At 45.6% G+C, this 25,499-nt stretch overlaps 1 protein-coding gene and 1 long non-coding RNA gene across 6 annotated transcripts; one reads left to right on the plus strand and one right to left on the minus strand.

The window, feature by feature from the left end:
- Window positions 1-6,161: 6,161 nt before the first annotated feature.
- On the minus strand, window positions 6,162-17,522 carry LOC127531564 (transcription factor AP-4-like). Of its 5 annotated transcripts, XM_051941181.1 has the most exons (7): window positions 17,076-17,516; window positions 13,205-13,370; window positions 12,828-12,926; window positions 12,582-12,752; window positions 12,349-12,498; window positions 8,797-8,964; window positions 6,162-8,714 (listed from the first exon to the last, which is right to left on the minus strand). In XM_051941181.1, the coding sequence occupies exons 1-7, from the start codon at window positions 17,162-17,164 to the stop codon at window positions 8,556-8,558; spliced, it is 1,002 nt and encodes a 333-aa protein (XP_051797141.1). In that variant the 5' UTR covers window positions 17,165-17,516; the 3' UTR covers window positions 6,162-8,555. The 5 variants fall into 5 exon arrangements, with proteins under 5 accessions (XP_051797141.1, XP_051797145.1, XP_051797143.1 ...); XM_051941185.1 differs by lacking the exons at window positions 6,162-8,714; window positions 8,797-8,964 and adding an exon at window positions 9,248-9,400 and having other exon boundaries at window positions 17,076-17,521; XM_051941183.1 differs by lacking the exons at window positions 6,162-8,714; window positions 8,797-8,964 and adding an exon at window positions 9,407-9,570 and having other exon boundaries at window positions 17,076-17,521.
- LOC127531574 (uncharacterized) lies at window positions 17,208-19,599 on the plus strand. The gene is made up of 2 exons (XR_007938699.1): window positions 17,208-17,344; window positions 18,699-19,599. It is a non-coding gene; the product is annotated as an uncharacterized LOC127531574 (long non-coding RNA).
- Window positions 19,600-25,499: the final 5,900 nt, after the last annotated feature.

Raw genomic sequence — 25,499 nt, forward strand, 5'->3', positions numbered from 1 at the left:
CCCGGCTGGCTCCGTAGGGCGCCAGGAGGCGCCCATTGAGGGGGGGGGGGGGTGCTGTCAGGGCTCCCTCCTCACCCCCATCCTTCCCACCTGACATCCCCAAATACCCCTTTTCCCATCTGCTTCTCTCCCCCTCTCCTGTTTTCTCTGCCCTGCCTGTCCCTCATCCACTCCTCTGCCCTGCCTGTCTCATCTGTTCCCCTGCCCTGCCTGGCCTGCCTATCTTTCATCTGCTCCTCTGTCTTGTCTTTCCCCTACAGCTCGGTGCCTGAGTGGAGTCTAGCTTCTCCAGCTGACTCCACTCAGGCAATCAACTATCTCCACGTCTCCCGGGCAGCTGACAATCATCTCACTAACGACTCACCTCTGCAATAAAGACCGGCTCAGCCTTCCACTCCCTGCCAGAGTATTGAACAAGAACCATGCATTCAGCTGCCCGGGAACCCCCACTCCTGCCTGGATCCCCCACTCCTGCCTGGAACTCCCCGCTCCTACACCCTGGTTTTCCCCCACCTAGCCACCATTTTCACCCCAAACAATAAACCACTTGCACTCAGCCAGCCCTGGTAGTGTGGTTGTCTGCTCGGGTCCCCCTGCTCAGTTCGTGACAATCTCTAAGTGGCATTCAGCAGTAATTCATCCTGTTGTTGAGATATTTCCACCAAACCTGGGGCTGACCAGTCCATGGAACGGTATGTGTTCACAGATAGAAAATGAAGACTGCTGTCCTCTGAATGAAAACTAAACCAGTAAAAGAACCAAAGACGGACTAGTGACCTGCTATGGATGAAGAAAGACGATCAGATGTCTGGAACAGCTTCACTCTGTAGATGTATTGTTGGTTGTAGAAAAGCTCTGAAGCCTCATTAAAGCCTGACTGGTAAAAAGACACGACGCTCACTGGGCGGCCATGTTGGTAAAAGTAGTCCCAATCAGAGTAGGAGAGGGAGGGATGAGGGAGGCCATGTCTGGAACATGAAGGGCCCTGAGTCAGCCTGGAACCCCTCACACAGCTAAACGCTAGGCGGATTACCGCTTTATCACACTCCAGCAGACACAGTGTGGTGAACATAATCTCACAATTCCTCAGGAATCAACATCTCAACTGTAAATTAATCCCCAAATATGGCAGGAGTTTCTTTCCCGAGCGTGTCCATCCCAGATGACTCGGGAAGCGTGTCCAAACGTTACAGCGTGTTCGCTTCAGACCGTAAAACTGCCTTAATCCTGAGCAGCTTCACTGCTGGTGGAAAGTGGTTCAGATGGTTTCTTAATGAGAATCTGGGCTTTCAGGAATTCTAGTCAACATTAATTCTTTGTCGGCTTCACACAACAAACCCTGACATGAGCGTGTATGTTTGTTGCTGTCAGCAGTAAAACCATGAACCTCCACATTCTGACTGCGCTGATGGATGATGCTTTCTAACACACGTAATTTGTGCTTTAACCTTTAGATGCATCAGTGGTGACATCGTTTTCTTGTAATATCTTTGTAATGCAAGTTTTTATTTCATATTCCAGTGATTCCTCAGAAAAACATGTTTCTGATCAAAGGTCAAAAGAGGTCAAAAGATCCCATTCCATTTAAATTTTTAAGTTACCTTTTATACTTTTAAATGAACAATAATGTATGCGTTACTACCCCGAGCTCTTTATTACTGATAATATCCTACTAGAGGTGATGGAGGGACGGAGAGCAGCAACAGATGGAGGAAAAGAAAATGGATGCTGACATTCTTCTTTTTCAATCATCAAAATATTCAAAATCTGCTATGAAAAGAAAATAGACACAGTTCTACAATCTACAATTTAATTTAGCAGACACTTTGGTCCAAAGCGACGTACAACACAAGCAAGAATTCAGACATAAGGAAAAACCTGTAGTAAGTGCAAAAAGTGCTTCAAGTGCGATTGGTCAAAGGTGTTGCCATCAAGTTGCAGAAGAAGCGCCATACCCCCCCCCCCCCCTTCTTTTTTTTTTTTACTTTGTCAGTGCTAAATAAGTGCTGGGTTTTGGACCACCTGACTTATTCTACCCCTACGGTGGAGTCAGATTAAGTGCCTAGGTGTTCTCTGAACAATTGAGTCTTCAATTGTCTTTTAAAAGTAGAAAGGGACTCAGCAGAACGCACAGAGTTTGGTAGATTGTTCCACCATTTGGGAACAACAGAGGAGAAGAGTCTGGTTAGAGATATGGAGCCGTGCTGGTCTGGAAGCACCAGGCGTCTCTCACATGCAGAGCGAAGTGGGCGTGAAGGGGAGTAGACCTGGATCAGGGAATCCAGGTAGGCTGGGGCCGTTCTTGTAAATGTTTTGTAAGCCAGGAGGACAGTTTTGAATTTGATTCTGGCTGCAACTGGAAGCCAGTGAAGGGAGATGAACAGGGGAGTGACATGAGCTCTTTTGGGCTGGTTGAAGACCAGACATGCTGCTGCATTCTGGACCATCTGTAGAGGTTTGACTGTACATGCAGGGAGACCTGCCAGAAGAGAGTTGCAGTAGTCAATGTGTGACATCACAAGAGCCTGAACCAGAAGTTGTGTGGCCTGTTGGGTCAGGAAGGGTCTGATCTTCCTGAAGTTGTAGAGGGCATAACGACAAGATCGAGAAAGATCGAGAAAACATTTCAAACATGAAATCATTATTGTGTTGACAAAAATATAATATACACAATAAAAAAAATATCATTCTGAACCAAAATGACAAAAATAGAAGAAAAACACATTGATTCTCACATGGGCCATTTTGGTTCCACTTCTGGAAGAGTTTAGGTCAAACCACTGGACCACTCAGGGAGAATGGAGACTGAATGTTTTTCTGGGATGGCGCATTTCTAGACATGTTGGAACATGTTTGGTAGTTTTCTTATTAAACCAGTGAAGAGCTGAGCAGAACCAGAATAACTTTAGTATATAACAGAAGTCTATGGAGTTTTATAGAACTAATCAGAACATCAGAGCACGTTATACTGCACCAGAGCATCCCCTGAACTTCTTGAAATACAAGAATATTGTAGCACTGAGCAGCGACTTAAGGCAGGAATGACGAGAGATCTTGAATGTAACACGTGGGCTTTATTGTCACCACCCCGATAAACCCGCAGGAACTCACTCACACTGTACCGGCTCACAGGCCGAGGTCACTCCCCCAACAACGCCCCTGAGTCACGGTACAACGTGAAAACAATGAACACAAAATTAACTCAGAACGTAGAATTGGAACAACTAAAGGCAATCAGTAATAAGAGAACGTCTCGAACAAACAGATAACCCCATACAACAATCCCAAAGAACACATAACTACCCATGATGCCTGGTGGTCCCCCCACCCGGAACACAGTCACTCGCCACAGCGACCCCAGTGCCCCCCCACAGCCGCTACAATATATTAATAACAGATGTAACGTTAGCAAAGCCAAACCCTAACCCTAACCTTACTAACCCGACTGACTCTAACCCTACTAACGCTTCTAACCCAAACTACACTAATGCTACTAACCCTACCCCTATTAACCCTACTACCCCTACTAACCTTACTAACCCAAAGAACTCTATTAACCCTCCTGCTGTCTTCATTGGTGAGATCCAAATTCTCAAATCATAATCCGACTTCCCCAGTTCCATACCAACGGCACTTTAGACATAGAAAATTTATTTTTAACCCATACACTCGTAAGGAAGCTCCAACTTTTGGCTTTTTGCCTTTTTCAACCTCCAATGTCATTTACATCATTACATGTACTTTGTGCCAGAAACATTACATAGGGGAAACAAAACACTCTATTCAGACTTGGTTATCACAACATCTTTACAACATCAGGGAGGGATGTCTCCGCACCCTCCTGGTGACACACTTTCAACTTCATTCATCCACACATCTTATTGTTTCAGGACTCGAATATAATGACTATTGGTCCACTGCACAGAGGAAGAGAGCGGAGAGACTCTGGATTTACAAACTGGGGACTACCACGCCGGGGGGCCTCAACGACCTCTAGAGTAATTGGGTTGGGCCACCCGGCCTGGTGTCCCTCGCCCTTCACTATCCTTCCCATGACCCCCCCCCCCCCCCTTTTTTTTTTTTTTTTGCCATCTTAGCTGAGATAAAGTGTGGTCTGACCCTTATTATAATCCTAACCTTAACTTTAGTAACCCTTGCCCTAACCTTAACTTCAACAACTCTTGCCCCAGTTTTGGCACATCAAATCAATTGTGCCTTTTAATCATAACTTTTCCAGTTCTTTTTCTCTGCTGTTTTAGTGGAGATAAAAACTTAATTTAGCCCCTACCCTCATCATAACCCTAATCTTAACCTTATCCTAACCTTAAGGTCAGTAACCCTAGCCCTAGTCTTGGCACATTAAATGAATTACGCTTTCTAAGTATAATTTTTTATTTTTATTTTTTTGAACCAATGAACTATTGCAAACCCTGGGCACTAGTATACTACAGGTATAGCTCAATAGATTACACTTCGGACTGGGACCCAAAAGGTTTGTGGTTCGAAACTAGTGAACATAGGTCCTTGTTAATTCATTCGTAAACGTCCTTGGGACCTCAATGGGTTTATAATATTATTAAGAAAAGAACTTTCTCTGGGGAAAATTTCTGTGTCCTCTTCCCTCTTAAAAATAAAAGCTTTTCAAAAAATTTGTTTGGTTGGCAGGTTGCGGGAGATGGTTTTTGAACCCTGGCCTGCCGGACCAGGGCCATGGCCCTTCCAGTTGAGCTATACCACATACAAGACAGCAGTAAAAATCTGGCCCCCTTTCTTTTCCCCTGGTTTTTTTTTTCTTGTCTCATGCATATATTATTTATCCCTGCCTTGGATTTTTACCACCTTTATTACAAATAGCCTCCATTACGGCCTTTCTGCCAAAATATGAATATTCTTCATTATACACCTTGGATCAATAGGCCAGTGCCTTTGATTGGTAATTCCAAACCCAAACCCAACCCTAGCCCTAACCTTACTAACCCGACTGACTCTAACCCTACTAACGCTTCTAACCCAAACTACACTAATGCTACTAACCCTACCCCTATTAACCCTACTACCCCTACTAACCTTACTAACCCAAAGAACTCTATTAACCCTCCTTCTGTCTTCATTTACGGACACAAACAATATTGTTCCCTTGTCTGAAAAAAATCCCAAAATTCTGCAAAAAAATTCCCCAAATTTGGAAAAATGTGCAATCTTTAGGAAGAAAATTCCAAAAATTCCTTAAAAGTTCCCCTTAAAAGTTTCATTTTTTAAAAATCCCCAAATTTTGCAAGAAATAAAAATTGAAAAAATAAAATTTTTTTTTAAAAATATTTTTTTCTGTACCAAAAAAAGTTGAAAAATTTCCCAAAAATGTTGAAAATGTTGAAAATACATTTCTTCCTATATTTTCAAATTTTAAAATGGGTCAATTTTACCCACAGGACGACACAAAGGTTAACCCTAACCAACCCCACTAACCCTATTTACCCTACTAACCCTTACAGTTTACACTCTTTGTTCTTCAGCATCGGTTTACCGGCCGTTCAGAAGGTAGCTTCTTTTATTTCCTCATTTCAGAGGTTCTGTTCTCTGCACCAACTCCAGACATGAGGTAGCTCTTAGTCCTGCAGACAGAGAACCTTCAGCGTACTTAAAGATCTCAGGAAGAAGTGCTTCTGTACATGGAAAAAATCCCAGACTGACCTCCTTTGGATAAACCAGTCAGTGATGAATACAGGCTGATGGTAAAGTCATTCATTCATGTTGAATCTGTTCTTTGGTGTCCACAGCATCTCCACATCACCAGTGTTCCAGTGAAGTTCACCTCCAGCCCTGGTTAGGAACGTCGGCATGAAGCCACTGAGTGCTAAATAAAGCTGTCCTATCTGGTCTTCATGTGCGTGTCCAGTCTGCTAAGTGAACAATACATTCCATTCCACAGGTTTCAGACTTTCTGCTTCTGCTTGGAGCAGATGGATGAGAAGGAGGTCTTGGACATTCAGACTCCCTTCCACCAATCACAGACAGACCCCTGTAGATCACCTACTGCTGGAAACGGCACGAGTCCAGCTGGTTTTCATTATTAGTGCCGTTATGATCAGCACTCTCTCAGAGCAGACGATATTTAAAGGAAAGCATTCACCGAGAAGGACCAAAAAAGACGCAGAAAAAGGTTTAAAAAACAAAGTACAAACTTTATTATTCTGTCTTTACAAAGGCACAAGCCTCTTTATCCCCAAAACATTTCTCTTAAAAAAAAAATAGCTTCTTGATGACCGTATGCACTGACAGGTCTAACAAAAAAAAAAACAGTACAGAGAACGAACCAAAGGAGAAGGATGCTGAAAAATGTGGAGAGAGACAAGAGATAGACAGAGGCAGCAGAAAGGACTGCAAAAGAACAAAAAAGATGTAGGAGGACTGGACATGGAGGGGAATGGGAGCACAGCTGTGTGGTTTTACCAAAAACCTCAAGAGCTTCAGCTGAGGAGATGCCCTTCATACAAAAGATTCAGCTCCACTACAGAACAGTAAGTGCTTTGTAATGTCGACCCCGTTTAGTGATCCCACCCCGCTCATTCAACAATCTGATATGTGCACACACAAAACAGATGGAAATAAACCAGTTCAGCAGAAAACCTGTCAAATGCAGATCCTCAGAGGAAAACAGCAGAGCTCCTCAAAAAGCAGAGCATGCAAACGTTTCCCACATCCAGGAATCCGCTTCCTATAAAGTACCGGGAAAATGTCCCACGGGTTCATTTCACTCATTTCAGTGCAGCTGACATCAATGTTTTAAAGGGAAGTTCCATGACATACATCATGGTTGTGTTCAGCTGAACACGTCGTCTGGCCAGCAGTTCACAGTTCCTTCTGAGCACTGATGCAGGGATGAGTTAGCTTCTAAACGCTGCTTAAAGACAGCAGTGATGTGGAACCAGCCTCTAAGTACAGCAGGTTTCACTTTTCAAAAGTAAACTGGGAGGAAAAATTCACTAGTTTTATGGAATGTCTACATTTCATCATGGAATTTTTCTCCACACATCTGGCTTTAAAAGCACACAGGAAGGAGTCAAAACAGATTCACATCTACCGAAATCAGCCAGAAGTCAGTATTCAGACACATCTGAATCCTCAGGAGAAACGATTATCAGGACACCAGCAGCCTGTTGGATGTTGACGCCAAAATAAGAAGACAAAAAGTAGGCGAATTAGACGAAGTAACGGGAAATACAGAATTGAACAGCTGGGCTGTTGACAGGCCTGGCTGGAAAAGTTGGATGGAAACCAGAAGGATTCCAGATGAAGTGTTCAGGTACTGGTGTTCAGGTGTTAAGTCGGCTCAGTACCTCCTGCGCCCCCTGGCTGTTAGTACGGTGAACTGCTGCCTCGCTGTGCTACATGTCTGAAAGTCAATCTGTCAACCAAGAGTTCCAGAACACATTTAAGAATAAGAGCTAAGAGGAAAAATGTTAAAAAAAACTCGGTACAATAGACTCACAAACGGACAAACCATCGATATCAGGAGATGCATAGAGCATGTGTGGTCTGCCCATCAAGTGATTTCACCGGGCGACAAACGACACTGATAGGGGCTAAAGACGACAAGTTATTAAGATTAGACGTATAAGTGATTGTATGTCAGTTCTATTTGTGCGAATTTTAAATTTCATGGCTAAAGTGGAGCAAACTGCCAGAGTCTCAGACACCACCAAGCCCTGCAGATTCAGAACATTAAAGACAAACAGCAGAGAATTAGCGGATCGGGCCACAGATTAGCTTATTCCACAGGCCGGGGCTTCTACGATCAACAGGGGAGGAGGTCAACAAATATCCAAACAGTGATTTCTCTGTCAGGCCATCAGGAAAAAGAAGAGGGTGATACAGATGCGGGATTACCGGGAACCCAGCCCAGCAGAGACGGACACAGACAAACAGAAGAATGAAGCAGTAAGAGTCTCTGAGCTCCTCTCAGATGCATCAGCTGGAAACTCATCGACGTGGAGCTTTTTCTTCAGCTGAGGGACCCTTAGAGAAACATCACATGAAGACTGGACAGAAGTAAACAACGTCTGAACATGAAGCCTAACAGGGGAACTTCAGGACAGTCTTGTTGGCTCACAGTGTCTCTCCAAACAGCTCTGATTGGTCAGGAAGCGAGGGGAGCGTGACAGGAAGTCGGTCTGGATGCCACAGCGCCGGGTCTTCATCGACTTTATCTCCTGTTTCACAGATCAGTCTCATGGCTTCAGGCCGGTAGGTAACAGTCCTGGTAGTTAATGGAGATGTTCAGCAGACATTCTAGTATCCAGTATGACAGAGCATTTACAGGAAGTGAAGCTCTAATGACCTCTACAGGCTAAAGGAGACGTGGGTTTGTTTGTGAGTGAAGAGAAAGAACGGCTGTAAACTATGTGGGCTGCCCAACAGAACAACTAAAAACGAGTGCTTCAGTCTGACTACCAGCCCTGTTAGTGAGGCTCTGCTGTCTGCTGGCCGTGTGTGAGTGTGTGTGTGCGTGTGTGTGTCGGTGTGTCTGTGTGTGTGTGAAGCGTCAGCTGATGAGCTCAAGGCAGAGAACAGTCATCAGGCCCGTCGCTGTTGGAGGCCGTGTCTGAGGCGGCAGCATCGGAGAGGAGGCGACCCGAGGAGACGATGACGGCCCTCCGCTGGTCCTCCTCCACGCTGCTCCTCCCCCCCTGGGTGCCCTCGATGTGCTGGATGGCCTGGAGGGACGGAGGAGAATCAGAGCAGCAGCGCCCTCTGGTGGCCACGCCGGGAACACACGCCATCTAACTGTGGACTCACCTGAACGATGGTGTCCAGGTTCTGTCGAGACGTGGACGCTGTGTTGATGACTGATGCTGGGCCCATGGTTACCACGGTAACGTGGTGGGGCTGGGGGGTCTGGGCAGGGGCGGGGACGATGACCGTGGGGTGGTGTGTCGGTGCAGGGGGCGTCCCCGGGGCCAACACCTGGTGGAAAGGTGCATCACAACACGTCACAACACGCTACAACACGTTACAACACGCTACAACACGTCACAACACGTTACAACACGTCACAACACGCTACAACACGTTACAACATGCTACAACACATTACAACACGTTACAACACGTCACAACACGCTACAACACATTACAACATGCTACAACACGTTACAACACTTCACAACACACAACAACATGTTACAACACATTACAACATGTTACAACACGTTACAACATGTTACAACACGTCACAACACGCTACAACACGTTACAACATGCTACAACACATTACAACACATCACAACACGTCACAACACATGACAACACGCTACAACACATTACAACATGTTACAACACATTACAACATGTTGCAACACGTTACAACATGTTACAACATGTTACAACACGTCACAACACGCTACAACACATTACAACACATCACAACACGTCACAACACATGACAACACGCTACAACACATTACAACATGTTACAACACATTACAACATGTTACAACACGTTACAACATGTTACAACACGTTACAACACGCTACAACACGTTACAACATGTTACAACACGTCACAACACGCTACAACACATTACAACATGTTACAACACATTACAACATGTTACAACACGTTACAACATGTTACAACACGTTACAACATGTTACAACACGTCACAACACGCTACAACACATTACAACACATCACAACACGTCACAACACATGACAACACGCTACAACACATTACAACATGTTACAACACATTACAACATGTTACAACATGTTACAACACGCTACAACACGTTACAACACGTCACAATACGTCACAACACATCACAACACGTTACAACACGCTACAACACGTTACAACACGTCACAACACGCTACAACACGTTACAACACGCTACAACACGCTACAACACGCTGCAACACGCTACAACACGTTATAACACGTCACAACACATTACAACACGTCACAACACGCTACAACACGTTACAACACGTTACAACACGTTACAACACATCACAACACATGACAACACGTTACAACACGTTTCCGTCATGCCACCACGTCCTGCTGACAGGAGCAGAGAATCTAAACCTCCACAAACACACAATAAACACAAACAGCCAGCTGTAAACACACACACACAAACAGATTAACTCTTGGAACCCCAAACTCCCAGACTCCATCCATCAGAATAATCAGATTTATTACTTTTCAGAGGTCTTTGAACTACTCATCTCTGATGAAAAATCAAACCACAGCTTAAAATTTAACCAAAGTCACGTTCTTCCATGTGTCTCATTGAAAAAAAACCCAAAATAAACAGTTTGCACTGACAAAATTCTGTAAAACACTGAAAGCTCTCGTCTCCTTGACAGAACTGTGAAGCCTTCAGAGGTCAAAAGTTCTGACTTCTGTGCTGAACTCCAGGATGTTAACTCACAACAGAAAGGAGAAATGTTGAACATCTACAGTGTGTAGAGTCACAGTGTTTGTTTTCTGCACTGGTTGCACCTGTGAGCAAAAAGGTTTACGTGTCTATTCCAGGTATTTTTTTCTAAAATCAATAATAAAAATTCATCTTATTTTTGTATTTTCTGCCATTAAAGCTGTCTCATGTTACACAGAAGACATTTGTGGGTCCTCCTTCATGCTGGGCTGCTTCCATGGAGGAGCAGGACTTCATTCAGCAGCTGTTAAATAACGAGCAGACCAGACGGTAGAAACCTCTCAACATCAATGTTCTTCTGTCCTGATGTCTGCAGAAAGCTGCTTTGACCTGCCTCGTAAAAACAACTTTACTGGGAACTACTTATTTTGTTCTGGAGGCAGGCAGAGGATGCTGAGGTACCTGATGAACAGCAGGAGCTGAAAAAGATGCACCGAGACTAAAAACAAGCGCTCCTTAAAGCAAACGGCCACTAAACGGTGTCCTTTTCATTTTGGGGCAGCGGAGAGGACCTGCAGTAAAGGGCTGGAATCAGACCCATAGCTCCTATTTCCAGCTGAGTGACCAGGACGCCTGTAAACTGAAGTATCTGAGAGCTGATTGGTTCTGGTGCCGTCAGCAGCTGGTTCGAACCTTTACTGCATGTCGTCGCCTCATCTCTTTTGTCCTCACTGCACGCTCTAATAAAAGCTAAAACAGCTAAAGTATAAGAGGTTTTTTTAATAAAAGCTGCTTCTGTTCTGTTACCGTTTCTCTAAAATATCCAGGAATGTTCACTCTTCACCACTGAACCAACCACATCATTAAAGTCTAAGTTAACTAAAGGATTTTACAGATGTCAGGGAGCCGTTATGTTTCTTTTTCTAACTTTTTGATTAAAGTCTATTATTCATGAGGCAGTGGAACCCTGATCCTCACTGAGGTTCTGACTGAAGCCTCTGGGGGCAGAAGAACCCTGATCTATCCTCACTGAGTGATTCTGTCAATTCATAGTGGTATTGATTTGAGGTCATGTTACTCGGCTCTACTTGGGGAGCCGTACGCTAATGTAGAGTCTATCAATTATCTTCACTACGAGGATCCAGCTGCCACCAGACTGGACGGACATCCCTAAACCATTGATCTGGCATCATGTTCGGTCATGGTTAGAAGCAGAAACACAATCTGACAGCTGAGACTCCTTCACCGCTCTGATCATCTGTGGCGGCCGCTGACAGCTCCAACCACAGACATGGAAACGACTGTCTGTCTGAAACCTGCAGGACGCTGAGAGATCAGTCTGGGAGTTTGGAGAAAACACTTAAAAAAGAAGACATGAGGGAGGAGGGAGGAGGGAGGAGGTTCAGCATCAACCAGCTGATACATTTAAACTAATGAGCCCAAATAAACACGGTCTGCTGAGATACTTAGATGAAAAAGGTTTGTCAAAATCCAGAGCTAACTGTACACGACCCAACTGGAGGTGAGAAGATTAAAGACAGAGATCTGTAGAGAACAACTCAAAGAATAATTCAACGGACAGAACTAAACTCTAAATGACATCAGCCTAAAGAAAAAAGAACCAAATCAGACTCAATCACAGCCCAGTAGAGGTTTCACTGGGTTAAAGGTTAAGGTTTAACCAATCACAGCCCAGTAGAGGGTCTGTTAGGGTTCAGGTCTGGGTTCAGGGTTCCTGGTCTAAACCTTCCAGCTGAGCTTTGATCTTCTCTTTTAAACTCATTAAAACCATTCAGTTCCTGGTCTGGAGGATCCAGTCACAGGTCCATGATGGATCTGTGCTGAAGGTTTATTTTCTTTGACAACTTTACAGATGTTCATGTTCCATTTAGGACAGAGAACCAGTTATCGATCTGCATGTATCTGTTCTGTGGGTGGGAGTGGATGGATGGATGGATGTCCAACCTGTGGGCTGTGGGCCGGAGTGAGGTCCTTCTCCAGCACTTTCTGCTGCTGAATCCGGACCAGGCTCTGCGTCTGGACCTGCTGCTCCTGGAACTGCTGGGCGATGGCCTTCAGCTTCTCTGGGTACAGCTGGGCATCAAAGGAGCGCATCTGAAACGCAGAAGAGTCACAGAATCAACGTCTGACAAACTTTCCTCCTGATGAAGCTGCAGCCTGTTGGAGGTTTTCATCACCTGCTCCTCCAGCATCATCCTGACTGAACGCTCTTTGTCCAGCTGCTGCCTCAACTCGATCATCTCCCTCCTCAGGTCCTCGGTCTTCTCCTCCTCCAGGATGTCTGGGGAGCCAATCCCCTCGTCCTTCTCCTCCGCACGCCTCCTCTTGGGGGAGGAACCACTCAACTCCTGTGGAGAGATGGAGATATCGAGCTCAGAGGAGCTGAAACTGATGAAGGAGAAGAACCTGAAGGTGTTCCTCACCTGGATGATCCGTTTGAGTTGACTGTTCTGCTGCAGAAGTCGCGTCTTCTCCTGCTCCAGAGTGAAGATGTACTCTGCTGTCTGCTGCAGGATGGCCGCCTGAAGAACAACGTTCAGGTCAGTCATGAAAGAGTTCAGAGCCTGCAGCTCCATCATCTCCTCCACCCCTCTGCAGCTCCATCATCTCCTCCACCCCTCTGCAGCTCCATCATCTCCTCCACCCCTCTGCAGCTCCATCATCTCCTCCACCCCTCTGCAGCTCCATCATCTCCTCCACCCCTCTGCAGCTCCATCATCTCCTCCACCCCTCTGCAGCTCCATCATCTCCTCCACCCCTCTGCAGCTCCATCATCTCCTCCACCCCTCTGCTGACCCACCTTGCTGAGCTTCTCTCCATCGCTGTGTGGGATGAGTGTTTTCAGGGACTGGAATCCAGCGTTGATGCTCTGCATACGCCGACGCTCGTTGCTGTTGGCGATCTCTCTGCGAATCCTCCTCTCCTGGTCCCGAGCTGTTTCTGGAGTCAGAGGAATGTTGGCCAGACTGAGGAGAAGAAGAAGGAGAGCATCAGGTCAACAAAACAGTCCAAACGGTCACAGAGATGGACCATCCAGCAGAATTAAACCCAGCAGGATGACCCAAGTAGCACTGAGGAGCACAGAAGACCTGTTCTGGGATCAGCTTCCGTTTCTTATGTGCAGGTTTAGAACATCAGCGCTTTCTGAACATATGAAGCCTCGCTCCTCATCATCAGTTTCATTCTCAGCTGCTGGTTAAGGAGTTTCAACCCGTTTCCCTCAGACTGCTTCAGAAATCTCATCAGTTCCTCAGAATGACTGCAGTAAGAAGGAATATCAGAGGCTCAAATAATAAACTAAGCAGCAGAACTTCAGGCCTCGGACTGCAGGAACGACTTTATTCCACAGTAAGAACTACTGCTGTCACTGAGAGGTCGGCTCTGTTCATCCACTGATGAGGCTTCAGGTTTATTTTTTGCTTATTTAACAGGTAAGTTAGCAGAGAACTGATTCTTATTTTTAGTAACAACCCCACCAGGATACACAACAAAACAGATTAACATCCAGAAAATCATTTAATATCACAGACCGAACTACACAGAGACTGGTAAAAACAGAACAGGTGCAGTGATGTGTTTCTCTAACTGACACCTCAGCTGTTCAGTTTGCATTAATAAACTCAATAATAAGACAAAAATATGCTTCATCTTATGATTACGACTCTTTAAATGTGGATTTATTTCACCACCAAACATCACAGACACTCTGCTGGCTGAACCAGGACACCCAAACACTCAGAAACCTGAAGCCTCATAGTTTCAGTATTTTCCAGAGTTAAAGCATCGAGTTCTGTGTTTTGGACAAACTAGTTCCAGTCCATCTCTGCAGGTAGTCCAGTTTACTGCCGCTGACACGTAGAGAGGCGTAGAGTTTATTAATATTTCTATATCTGAACCGTAGAGCAGCTGCTGGATGCTAGAAACTCAGCTGAGGGGAAATTCTAACTTCCTCCAGCATCGACTGCATCAGGATCAGTATCTGTGGGAGCCTCTGGCTGAGCGCTTATCTGTACTGACTCAGCTGCTCAGAGCAAACACAGTGTGTTATAGTGTGTGTGTTTGTGTAATTATAGGGGTTGTGGGGACCTAATGTCCAGACAACCATAGGAAAACCAAAAGAAATGTCACTTGTGGGGACCTCATTTGGGTCCCCACAAGTTTAAACAGTGTTTTCTGGGCCATGTTGTTGTTACTGAAAAAGTAAAAGTGCAAAAACGTTTCTTTAGGGTTAGCCATTGTTTTGGTCTGGGTTAAGGTTAGGGTTAGATATGAATGGGAGTCAATGGTAGATCCCCACAAGGATAGGAAAACACAGTTTGTGTGTGTGTGTGTGTGTGTGTGTGTGTGTGTGTGTGTGTGTGTGTGTGTGTGTGTGTGTGTGTGTGTGTGTGTGTGTGTGTGTGTGTGTGTGTGTGTGTGTGTACTGTTTCTGCTATACCGGTGGGGACTTTGACCTGACTATTTGCTATAAAGGTGGGGACTTGTCTTACGGTGGGGGCCTAAAATGAGGTCCCCACGGGTGGCAACACCGTTTTCTTGGCCATATTGTTGTTAATAAAAATGTAAAAGTGCAAAAACGTTTGTTTAGGGTTAGGCATTGATTTGGTGATGGTTAAGGTTAGGGTTAGGGTAAGGGTTAGGAGTTAGATATGAATGGGAGTCAATGGTAAGTCCCCACCGGTATAGAAAAACAAACATGTGTGTGTGTGTGTGTGTGTGTGTGTGTGTGCTGCAGCCACATCCAACAAAGCATCCGCTGCCAGAACACGTCCAACTGATCTTCAACTTCCTGAAACCAGAGCAGTCGACTGCAGCAGGTCAGAGTCCGGATCACTAATAATAAGTCAAAAACACCAAACACTCCATAATGTAGTGAATAAATGTAGTGACCTGAACATCTGAGGGTTCTGCAGCAGTGAACTGATTAACTGTCAACCAGTTAACTGATCAGCAGCTGATAATCAATTCATCAGAGTAACTTTTAAAGAGAATAACATCTGAATGATTTATTCTCCTGTTTCATTTCTCCTCCGAGGCACCAAATGGAACATTTGAGGACATAATTAGAGAATTATGTGAGAAACACTGAAAATTTTCTGACATTCTAGAGATGAAGACCACTGCTATGAAGAAAAACAAGACGTGGGGACTCATTGGTCAGTGATTTAGACACTTTAAACACGTAACATAAGGACATCCATCATCCATCCATCATCCATCAATCATTCATTCATCCATCATCTATCCATCATCCATCTATCATTCATTCATCCATCATCCATCCTTCCATCCATCATTCCTCCATCTATCCATCATCCATCCATCATTCATCCATCATCAGTCCATCCATCATCCATCTATCCATCCATCATCCATCAATCATTCATTCATCCATCCATCATCAATCCATCCATCCATCATTCATCCATCATCCATCCATTCATCATCAATCCATCCATCCATCATTCATCCATCCATCTCTTCCAATCTTAAACCTCCAGGAATCATTCAGGTCGTTTCCTCATTTTCATTGATGAGAATAAAAAGAACAACAGTAAACAAGAACTACATATTAATGAGTTCTGATGGGATCATTAGTTCTGGTCCTGGAACTGAAACTGAGATTTATTTACATTAATTATTATAAAGTAAAAAAAACTCATAATTCTGTTTAGATTTTTCAGACATGTAACTTTATTTCTGACAGCTTTTAAGGCTTTTGATTGTGTTCATGTTAAAACTAAATTGTATTTCAGTTTTAAAGTTCTGGTTTCTTTGGGTCCAGATTCAGGTTTTTTAGCTTCATCACCGGGACTACATTTCCCATAATGCCCGTCGCCTCTCCCAGCAGCAGCAGATCCCTCCGCCTCCGTGCTGCGGACGGGCCTTCCGTCCACACACCCCCTTATTAATACACCTTTTAATAACGGGCCTCCCCGCCGACCACCGGTGCCCCTCCACCGGGACTCACGGCGGGGAGCTGCCGGTACCGGCCCCGGGGAGCCGCTCGGTCCCCGCGGAGCTGCAGCGCAGCACCGCTCCGGCGGCTCTCCGTCCTCCGCCATTAAACAATGCGGCAGCAGCATGGCAGAGCTGCGGGAGAAAAGACGCAGTGAGGCGGCTGGACGGCTGTACCGAGCCGCCCCGAACCCCCGGTAACCGGAGTCCGGTTCTAATGAGGCGGTTCAGAAAGCGGCGGGGCGTTAGTGCGCAAACAGTGAACAAAACAATCCGCCATGCAGGAAATAGCGCAGAGCTCCCCCCGCAGCAGCCAGCATGGCGGCTGGCCGCGGGTCGGTCCAGAACCAGGACCGGGACCAGGCGGCCCCCCTCCGGTCCGGCCGACCCGCTCCCTGCTACGTCCCGGAGGCAGCAGTCCGGCGGCTCGGAGCCCTGAGAACCGGGGGACGCGCTCCGGAGCGAGCAGCAGCGTGGCGTGCACGGAACCACGTGGTTTGTGTTTGTTCGCCCCAAAATCCCCGAATCCGCCTCAAAGGTCCGAAAAACCCGAACCCGGAGGGAGCCCGGGTCCGGACCGGAGCAGCGGGACCTCGGTACCGGACGGAGACCCCAGCCCGCGGTCCCGTGGGAGGCTCGTGCACACAATAACATCACAACACGCGTGTTGCTCGGAAAGCGGAGCGCGTGCGGCCGCCAGCAGGTAGACTCACCTGCACAGACCCCCGATCACCTCCTTCTCCGTCTTCCTGAAGTGCTGCAGCGACGGAACCTTCTGGGCCGGAACCATGAAGTACTCCATGCTCGGTCCCCCCCGCCCCCCGAGACCAGCAGCACCGTGTCCGCGGAACCAGAACCGGAGGAAGACCAGGAGCAGAACCCGCCGATCCGAGCCGAGACACCGAACCCTGCTCCGGTACCGAGGCGCTGCGAGGCTCCGAGTTGTAACGGAACCGGACTTCCAGCTGATGGGGTTCCCTCGGTGTGTGGCTCTGCCTCTCTCTCCTCCCCCTCCTCCCTCCCTCCGTCCGCGTGACCGAGAGAGTGCGTGTGTGTGTGTGTGTTATGGTGTGTTACTGTGTGTGTGTTGTAGTGTGCGCGTGCAGCTGATCAGATGGCTTTCAAGGCGGGAAACAGCTGGTCGGAGTCACACTGTGCTCCTTCCGCAGTCTGCGGGTAAACAAAGGACTATTTAGCGCAGAACGGAGCTGGAAACAGGGAACTACTTTATCCTGATTAATAACAGCTGACTATCTGGATCAATAACAGCAGATTATTGGATCAATAACAGCTGATTATCTGGATCAATAACAGCTGATTTTCCGGATCAATAACAGCTGGTTATCTGGATCAAAAACCGATGATTTTTAGGGTCAATAACAGCTGATTATCTGGATCAATAACAGCTGATTATTGGATCAATAAAAGCCGATTATCTGGATCAATAACAGCTGATTTTCAGGATCAATAACAGCTGGTTATCTGGATCAATAAAAGCTGATTTTAGGATCAATAACAGTTGATTATCTGGATCAATAACAGCTGATTTTGGGATCAATAACAGCTGATTATTGGATCAATAACAGCTGATTATTGGATCAGTAACAGCTGATTATTGGATCAATAACAGCTGATTATCTGGATCAATAACAGCTGATTATCTGGATCAATAACAGCTGATTTTCCGGATCAATAACAGCTGATTATTGGATCAATAACAGCTGATTATCTGGATCAATAACAGCTGATTTTCCAGATCAATAACAGCTGATTATTGGATCAATAAAAGCTGATTATCTGGATCAATAACAGCTGATTATCGGATCAATAACAGTTGATTTTCAGGATCAATAACAGCTGGTTATCTGGATCAATAACAGCTGATTTTGGGATCAATAACAGCTGATTTTGGGATCAATAACAGCTGATTATCGGATCAATAACAGCTGATTATCGGATCAATAACAGTTGATTATCTGGATCAATAACAGCTGATTATCTGGATCAATAACAGCTGATTATTGGATCAATAACAGCTGATTTTCGGATCAATAACAGTTGATTATCTGGATCAATAACAGCTGATTTTGGGATCAATAACAGCTGATTATCGGATCAATAACAGCTGATTATTGGATCAATAACAGCTGATTATCGGATCAATAACAGCTGATTATCGGATCAATAACAGCTGATTATTGGATCAATAACAGCTGATTATCGGATCAATAACAGCTGATTTTGGGATCAATAACAGCTGATTTTGGGATCAATAACAGCTGATTATCGGATCAATAACAGCGCATTGTTAACAGGATCGTTTCCTCTTTTTTAAGCTCCATCCGGTTCCGGTTACATAACGGATGTTTGTCCTCCCGTACTCCAACCTACGGATCAGCTGACGGCTCCACCGGGAGCTTCTGGAGACACGTCGCCGTCTGACAGCCGCTCCACGCGTGGGCTGGACGGGCAGCGGTAGGATGAGACGGCGGCGTGGAGGCCAAAAGACCGGAGAGCAGCTTCAGAGGACAAACTGGAGGAAAAATAAAATAACCTGTTAAACACACATCTGTCTGAACAAACACGTCATGAAATAAGAGAACAAGTGTTTAATTACTTTAGAATATAAATATGTTCTTACATTTCTATCATCCTCATCTCGGTGGTTTTTGTTTTTTAAAGGACGCACATGCGCACAGTTTTCAACCCTTTAGGATCTCACGTCAACATAATAAAATAAACTCTGGGATGATATTCTTCATTTAATGTAAACTCAGATACCTGATGCTCTGTAATCCTTCAGCCGATCGATCTATGAAACAGCTGGAATCAGGTCTGGAAGAAACGGGTCTGGTGACCTGTTTTAGTTTAGAATAGAATAGAATAGAATAGAATAGAATAGAATAGAGTAGAATAGAATAGGTCTATATTGTCACAGAAAACAATAGAATATCAGTTTAGCACTCTCTGTACAGCAGCATTATAAATAAACTACATAAGACAATACTAACACACCCTAAAATATATACCACCAAAATATAAGAGCTACATTCAGTGGTATATATTTTAGTGTGCTAATATTGCCTTATATAGTTTATTTATAATGCTGCTGTACAGAGAGTGCTAAACTGATATTCTATTGTAATTATTCTCAAATAAAACAAAAAGTAAATCAAATCTAAAGCTGTGGGATCTGAAGCACCAAACATCAGGATCTTATTAAATAGATAAAACACATTTACTGGCTGCATCGTCTTCACTGTAGAAATACTTCATATCAGGAGGATTGTGTGTATTTGTTTTCTTACAGTAGACTCTGGGGTATTTAAACCTGCTCCCAGGTGAGTTAATGCCCTCTAGTGGTGGCAGGAGGGCAGTTTAGGGGCTTTAATGACTCCACTGCTGTGGTGCAGCTGAGGGCAAGAAATGGTTTTTCAACATTTTCTCATGTTGAAAAGAACCTGGTGATGATTGTTTAGATGATTTGTGATCATTTATATCAGGAGAGTCAAACTCATCTTAGTCCAGGACCACATCCTTCCCAGTCTGATCGCCAGTAAAACCAGTAAAACCAGTAAAACCACAGCATAATAACCTCTAAATAACCACAACTAATGTTTCCTTTGGTTTAGTGCAAAAATGTTCACATTTAAGGAATTATCTTTTTACTAAACATCATGAACAACCTGAAATTTATGAAGAAAAATAAGTTTAGTTTAATCAACATTCAGCCTCAGTTTATCATTTCCACATTACAAATGGGGCTGCACAGTGGAGTAGTGGTTAGCACTTTGCCCTTGCAGCAAGAAGATCCCCGGTTCAAATCCCGGCCTGGGCCTGGGATCTTTCTGCATGGAGTTTGCATGTTCTCCCTGTGCATGCGTGGGTTTTCTCCGGGTACTCCGGCTTCCTCCCACAGTCCAAAAACATGCTGAGGTTAATTGGTTACTCTAAATTGTCCGTAGGTGTGATTGTGTGTCTGTATATGTAGCCCTGTGACAGACTGGTGACCTGTCCAGGGTGTCCCCTGCCTTCACCAGAGTCAGCTGGGATAGACTCCAGCACCCCCCATGACCCTAGTGAGGATGAAGCAGTGGATAGAAAATGACAAAAAAAGGAACAGAACAACAAAAATCTAGAGAAAAAAAATCCCAAATAAGACAAAAAAACCCCAATGTAACCAAAAATGAGATATAAAATAACACATAAAGCAAAAAATAGAATGACAAAAATAAGACAAGAAACACAAGCGAGACAAAAAGGAAACAGAACAAAAAAAAACAAGACGAAATATTACAAAAAGAAACACAAAACAACAAAAGAACAATAAACAATGCAATATTTTACTTTATGATCCAAACAACTTGTCATGGTCTAGAAATGATTTTAAATTTATACTTTTACTAATTTACAATCTGCAGTTAATGTCTTCTCTGTAATTTTTACACTTTGAGGGCCGGATTGGACCCTCTGGAGGACCACTTTTGGACCACGGGCCTCATGTTTTTGTTGTTTTGACCATAAAGTAGAATCCTCTGTGGTTCAGTTTCAGATGATCCAGATCTTTTATTAAACCAGAAGAGATCTCGCTGAGATTAAAAACCTCTTTTTCAAGGGAATCCTGGATCTGTTCTTTTCTGCTGCCACATTTTTTGTTATTTCTTTTACAAAGATTTCTATTTATCTCTTTTACTTCACTAGTTACTTTTTATTCTTATTTTATTTTCTTAACTTATTTATCTCCATGTTTAAAAGGGAGAAAGTCATCTGGAGTTTTACTGTCTACTGTGTATAAAAAAACTATAAAACTTTATGGTCTTATCTTAAAAATATGTCCTAAAATATTAAAATCTGTTCACCGGGACTACATTTACAAAAAATGTAAATTGAAACTAAATTGACATAAAAATGTAAACACAACTGGAAAAAAATTCTGTCATTTTTTCCTCCACCAAATTCACAAATTCAAACAAAACCAAATGTGTAGAAGTTAAGATGAACCAAAGTCAACAGGAATCTGATAAATACGCTCTGATGGACAGAAAGTCGTATTTTAAAGGCCCTTTTTAAATGAAACGACAGTTCAGGCCTTTATTATGAGCAGAATGTCTTTCCTCGAACATCTGGAGTTATGGCTATTTATAGGTTTTATTTATAGGTTTTATTTTACTGAATGTGGGTCCTGAACCTGGTCTATAATCAGACTCAGAACCTCATGCAGGTCCAGACCAGGATAGAAATAAAATATGTGTAAATGACTTCAGTCTGATGGTTTCATTAAAGCTGTCAGTCTTCTCATGTTTTCTTACGCATCATTTTATAAAGTCTGGAGGTCCAACAGGAGATCAGAGGACCAGGAAGAGGACCAGGACCGGGACCGGGACCGGAATCAGAATCTGGGCCAGGGCCGGGAAGAGGACCAGAACCAGAACTAGGACCAGGGTGTTTCTGGGGGAGAGGCCGGCCTGCCCACGCTGAGGGGCGGAGCAGTGCATGCGCTGAGCTGGCAGACTCTGGGCTGGTCCTGACGGGCTGGCGGGGCTCCGGGCGGCAGGCTGCGCTTCACTCGGTCGAGGGAAGAAAACACCAGAACTCAGCGTCTCCTGGAGGAAAACACCGGAGAACAACGGAACCGAGCTGCCCGGACCTGTATCCGGACGACGACGAGCCGATCCTCCCTCCGACCCTCCGCTCCGAGCCGCCCTCCAGACGAACCCCCACCGGACCGATGCTCTCCGGATCCGGGCAGGAAGCAGCTCTGCGCCGCTGATGCTCTCCGACCGGGGTCTCCTGCAGCCCTGCTCCGGATGTTAGAAGGTCTCCAGCGGCCTGGTACCATGTAAACCCCTCAGACCTGGAGCTGCAGCTTCACACCTCCAGCTTCTTCTACAGAGAGCCATGGTCTGGGGACGGACCTCCGAGGACTCCTAGTTCTGGTTCCTCCGGACTGTCAGCGGCACACGTCGGGTTTTTACCGGAGGAGAAGCGACGAACTGCCGAGGAGTCTGTCCGCACTGAGCCGCCGGAGCAGCGGGACTTTACGGCCGAAGTTTGCAGCGGAGCGACGGGACTGAACCGGAGACACCCGCGGTGTTTTCACGGTAAGACCCAGTCTGTCTGTCTGTCTGTCCGCCTGTCTGTCGGTCCGGGGCTCTGCAGGCTGAAGCTGCTCGGTTCAAACAGGCCACTGACCTATTTTCCTCCAGCGGGGCTCAGAAACCTGCAGCTCGGACTCCCGTCAGTCCGAGTCCGGCCTACCGAACCTTCAGCACCCAGCTTAGACTCCCAGCAGCCCTGACAGACACTCACACAGAACCAGATCCTGCTGATCATTGTATTTCGTTTACAGTCAGGTAGAGAGAAATAAAGAAGTCAGCTGGACTTCTCTAGGAGGTTCTGGAAGACTTTTCACCTGTCAGAACCTCCTGGAGAAGTCCAGATGATTGTGGTTTCTTAGAGACATTTCACCCTCATCTTGGGTGAGAGGTGAAATGTCATCAAGAAACCACAACCATCTGGACTTTTCTTGTGGTTTCTTGAAGATGACTGTGTTTTTTTAGAGGTGAAACGTCTTTTAGGAACCTCCCAGAGAAGTCCAGGTGATTTCTCCTGAAGCTCCTACGATCACTATGATGCCTGAGAATCTGCTGTAGAGGTCTTTGTAGCGTTCTGTCTGCTGTTGTTGACGTCTCCGTTTTGCCGTTCTGTGGTTTAATCCAGCCCTGAGTTATTTGAGGCCAAGCATCCATCGCTGGGGCCAGGGATGAGCAGCACAGAGGCCCGGATAAAGAGCTATTTTCCTCCAATTAAGCAATTCCACTGTCCCTGAGCCTAATTGTGTGCACACTGGGACTGGGTTTGGGACGGACCCTCTCCCCATTGGCTGCCTCCCATGGGCCCATTGTTCCAGAAGATGCCAGGGAGAGAGCCAAGGCAGAACCTAACAAGGCCGGCGCTGGAGGGGAATCAGGCCGGGTCATTAACCAGCATCGAGGCTCACCGCAGGTCTGAGCAGATGAATATATATTATAGATGTACGTCTGAGGTGTTTTCTGAATAATTTAGAGCGTGGAAGAAGCTGACAGCAGAGAGAGGTCTGTCTGTCCCACTGCTGGTTCCTCCATAAACCCTCTGAACGTCCACGGCTCTGGTGGTGGATCAGCTGATGGTTCAGCCACAGGTCAACCAGAACATCCATCTCACCAGCAGCACCATCACTGGAAGCTCTCATCTCCAGCCAGATGTCCACCGGCGTCCAGCTGTGCTTCTCCATGGTGGTGTTCCACACTCACAGGAAGTGACATGTGTGTGTTTGTGCTGGCAGCCTTTTCTTGGTGTGTGTTTTCTGGAGCGCATGCTTGGACAGAGTTCAGGTTCGACACCAGCTGGTTTAACTGGAGCTCCACTGGTCTGGTGGAGAGCCTTTCTGGTGGGTCAACTGGAGCTCCAGTAAACCCTCACGGGGTCTAAGGATCAGACTAATTCCTGGGTAGATTCTCTGTCGGTCAGGAAGAAGAATCTGGGGTTCCGATGAAATCACAATGTGAGAGATAGTCTCCATAAACGGTATTTATTTTGACAGTTTGGTCAATATTTGTGAAAAACTTCTGTCACTGAAACAGGAAATGCTCCTTAAAGATGCATTTTACAGGGATTTTTACACAAAGTTACTTTTGTAATGTTGAATAGAATCTTTTTCATTTTCCCCCCTTATGCTATGGAGCCTTTCTGCTGGGTCTACTGGTTCTCTACTGGTCTGGAGGAGAGCCTTTCTCCTTGATTCACTAGAACACCAGTAGAGTCAGCAGGAAGACTCCGGACCAGTAGAGAACCAGCAGACCAGCAGAAACCTCCAGACCAGTAGAGAACCAGCAGACCAGCAGAAACCTGCAGACCAGTAGAGAACCAGCAGACCAGCAGGAACCTGCAGACCAGTAGAGAACCAGCAGACCAGCAGAAACCTCCAGACCAGTAGAGAACCAGCAGACCCAGCAGAAACCTGCAGACCAGTGGCTCGTTGTTGCCCCTCCTCAGTTTTCCGTGAGTCTTGAGATCTTTCCCACTCCTCCACTGTGACATCACCCAGGCTGTGAGGGAAAGCATCTGTTTTATGGTGGAAAAGGTGGACCTGACGGCATATTCCTGCGTCAGAGAGCAACCACCAGGCTGCTCTTGTACTTAATGTTTTAAACCCGGTAATAAACGTGCACCGCATCGGCTTCAACGATCAGCTTGATTCTTCCTGCCGCCACAGAGAAAGTCTCATCTAAAATCTGAGGTGTTCAGTTTAGTTTTCCACTAAATGTTCTCTGCTGGAGGAAGGCGTTGCTGCTCTGACTGGATGGGCTGTACGATGCTCAGAGGGAGCCGGTGGAGTGTTTGAATTAATATCGCAGCGGGGCTCCATGGCTGCCGGGGATTACGGTCAAGCTGAAAGGCAACTGAGCAGCAGGGGGAGGATTACAGTGGTCAGTGAATGAGGCAGCATGCAGAGAAAACAAGGCACCTGATTCACACTTCATTTATGCTCACAGGGAGGAGAGCTGCTCTGGTTGTGGTTTCCAGGACGGATCCATCCTTCCTGTGGTTGCACCTGTTGACAGGTGATGCTGATCAGGTGAAGCTCTGTGTGACGCTTTAGGAGAAGAACCAGAGGCTGTTAGAACACATCAGTCTGCTCTGTTAGCTGGAGCTCATGTATGGGCTCTTTACTGGTGTTTGGGCTAAAGCTGGAGAAGGCATGACGTTTCTAACATCCATGTTTGGTTTCTGGATGGAGATGTTTTTGAACCCCAGAGGAAGTGACGTCCATTTGATGAGAAGTCGCAGCGTTTGTTCTAATGTGAATCTATTTGTGTCATTCAGCTGCTTTACTCGCTGGCTTTGTGGTTAGTTTGGAGGTGAACTGTTGGTTGTTTTCTGGTTGAGGTGTCTGAGGAACCACAGGCTGAAGACTTCAGTGTGACTCAGCTGACATCTCAGATGAACTGGCGCTGAACTTCAGTTAAACTTGAAAATGACAGAGGGACTCTCAGCTCCCAGAAACATTTTTCCACAGAATCTCTTATCGCTAATCATTGCCATGTGCCGGTGCAGGGACACAGTCATCCTCTGGAGACGTGTCTGACTCGTGGACG

Source organism: Acanthochromis polyacanthus, chromosome 21, assembly GCF_021347895.1.
Source record: "Acanthochromis polyacanthus isolate Apoly-LR-REF ecotype Palm Island chromosome 21, KAUST_Apoly_ChrSc, whole genome shotgun sequence".
Classification (NCBI taxonomy): domain Eukaryota; kingdom Metazoa; phylum Chordata; class Actinopteri; family Pomacentridae; genus Acanthochromis; species Acanthochromis polyacanthus.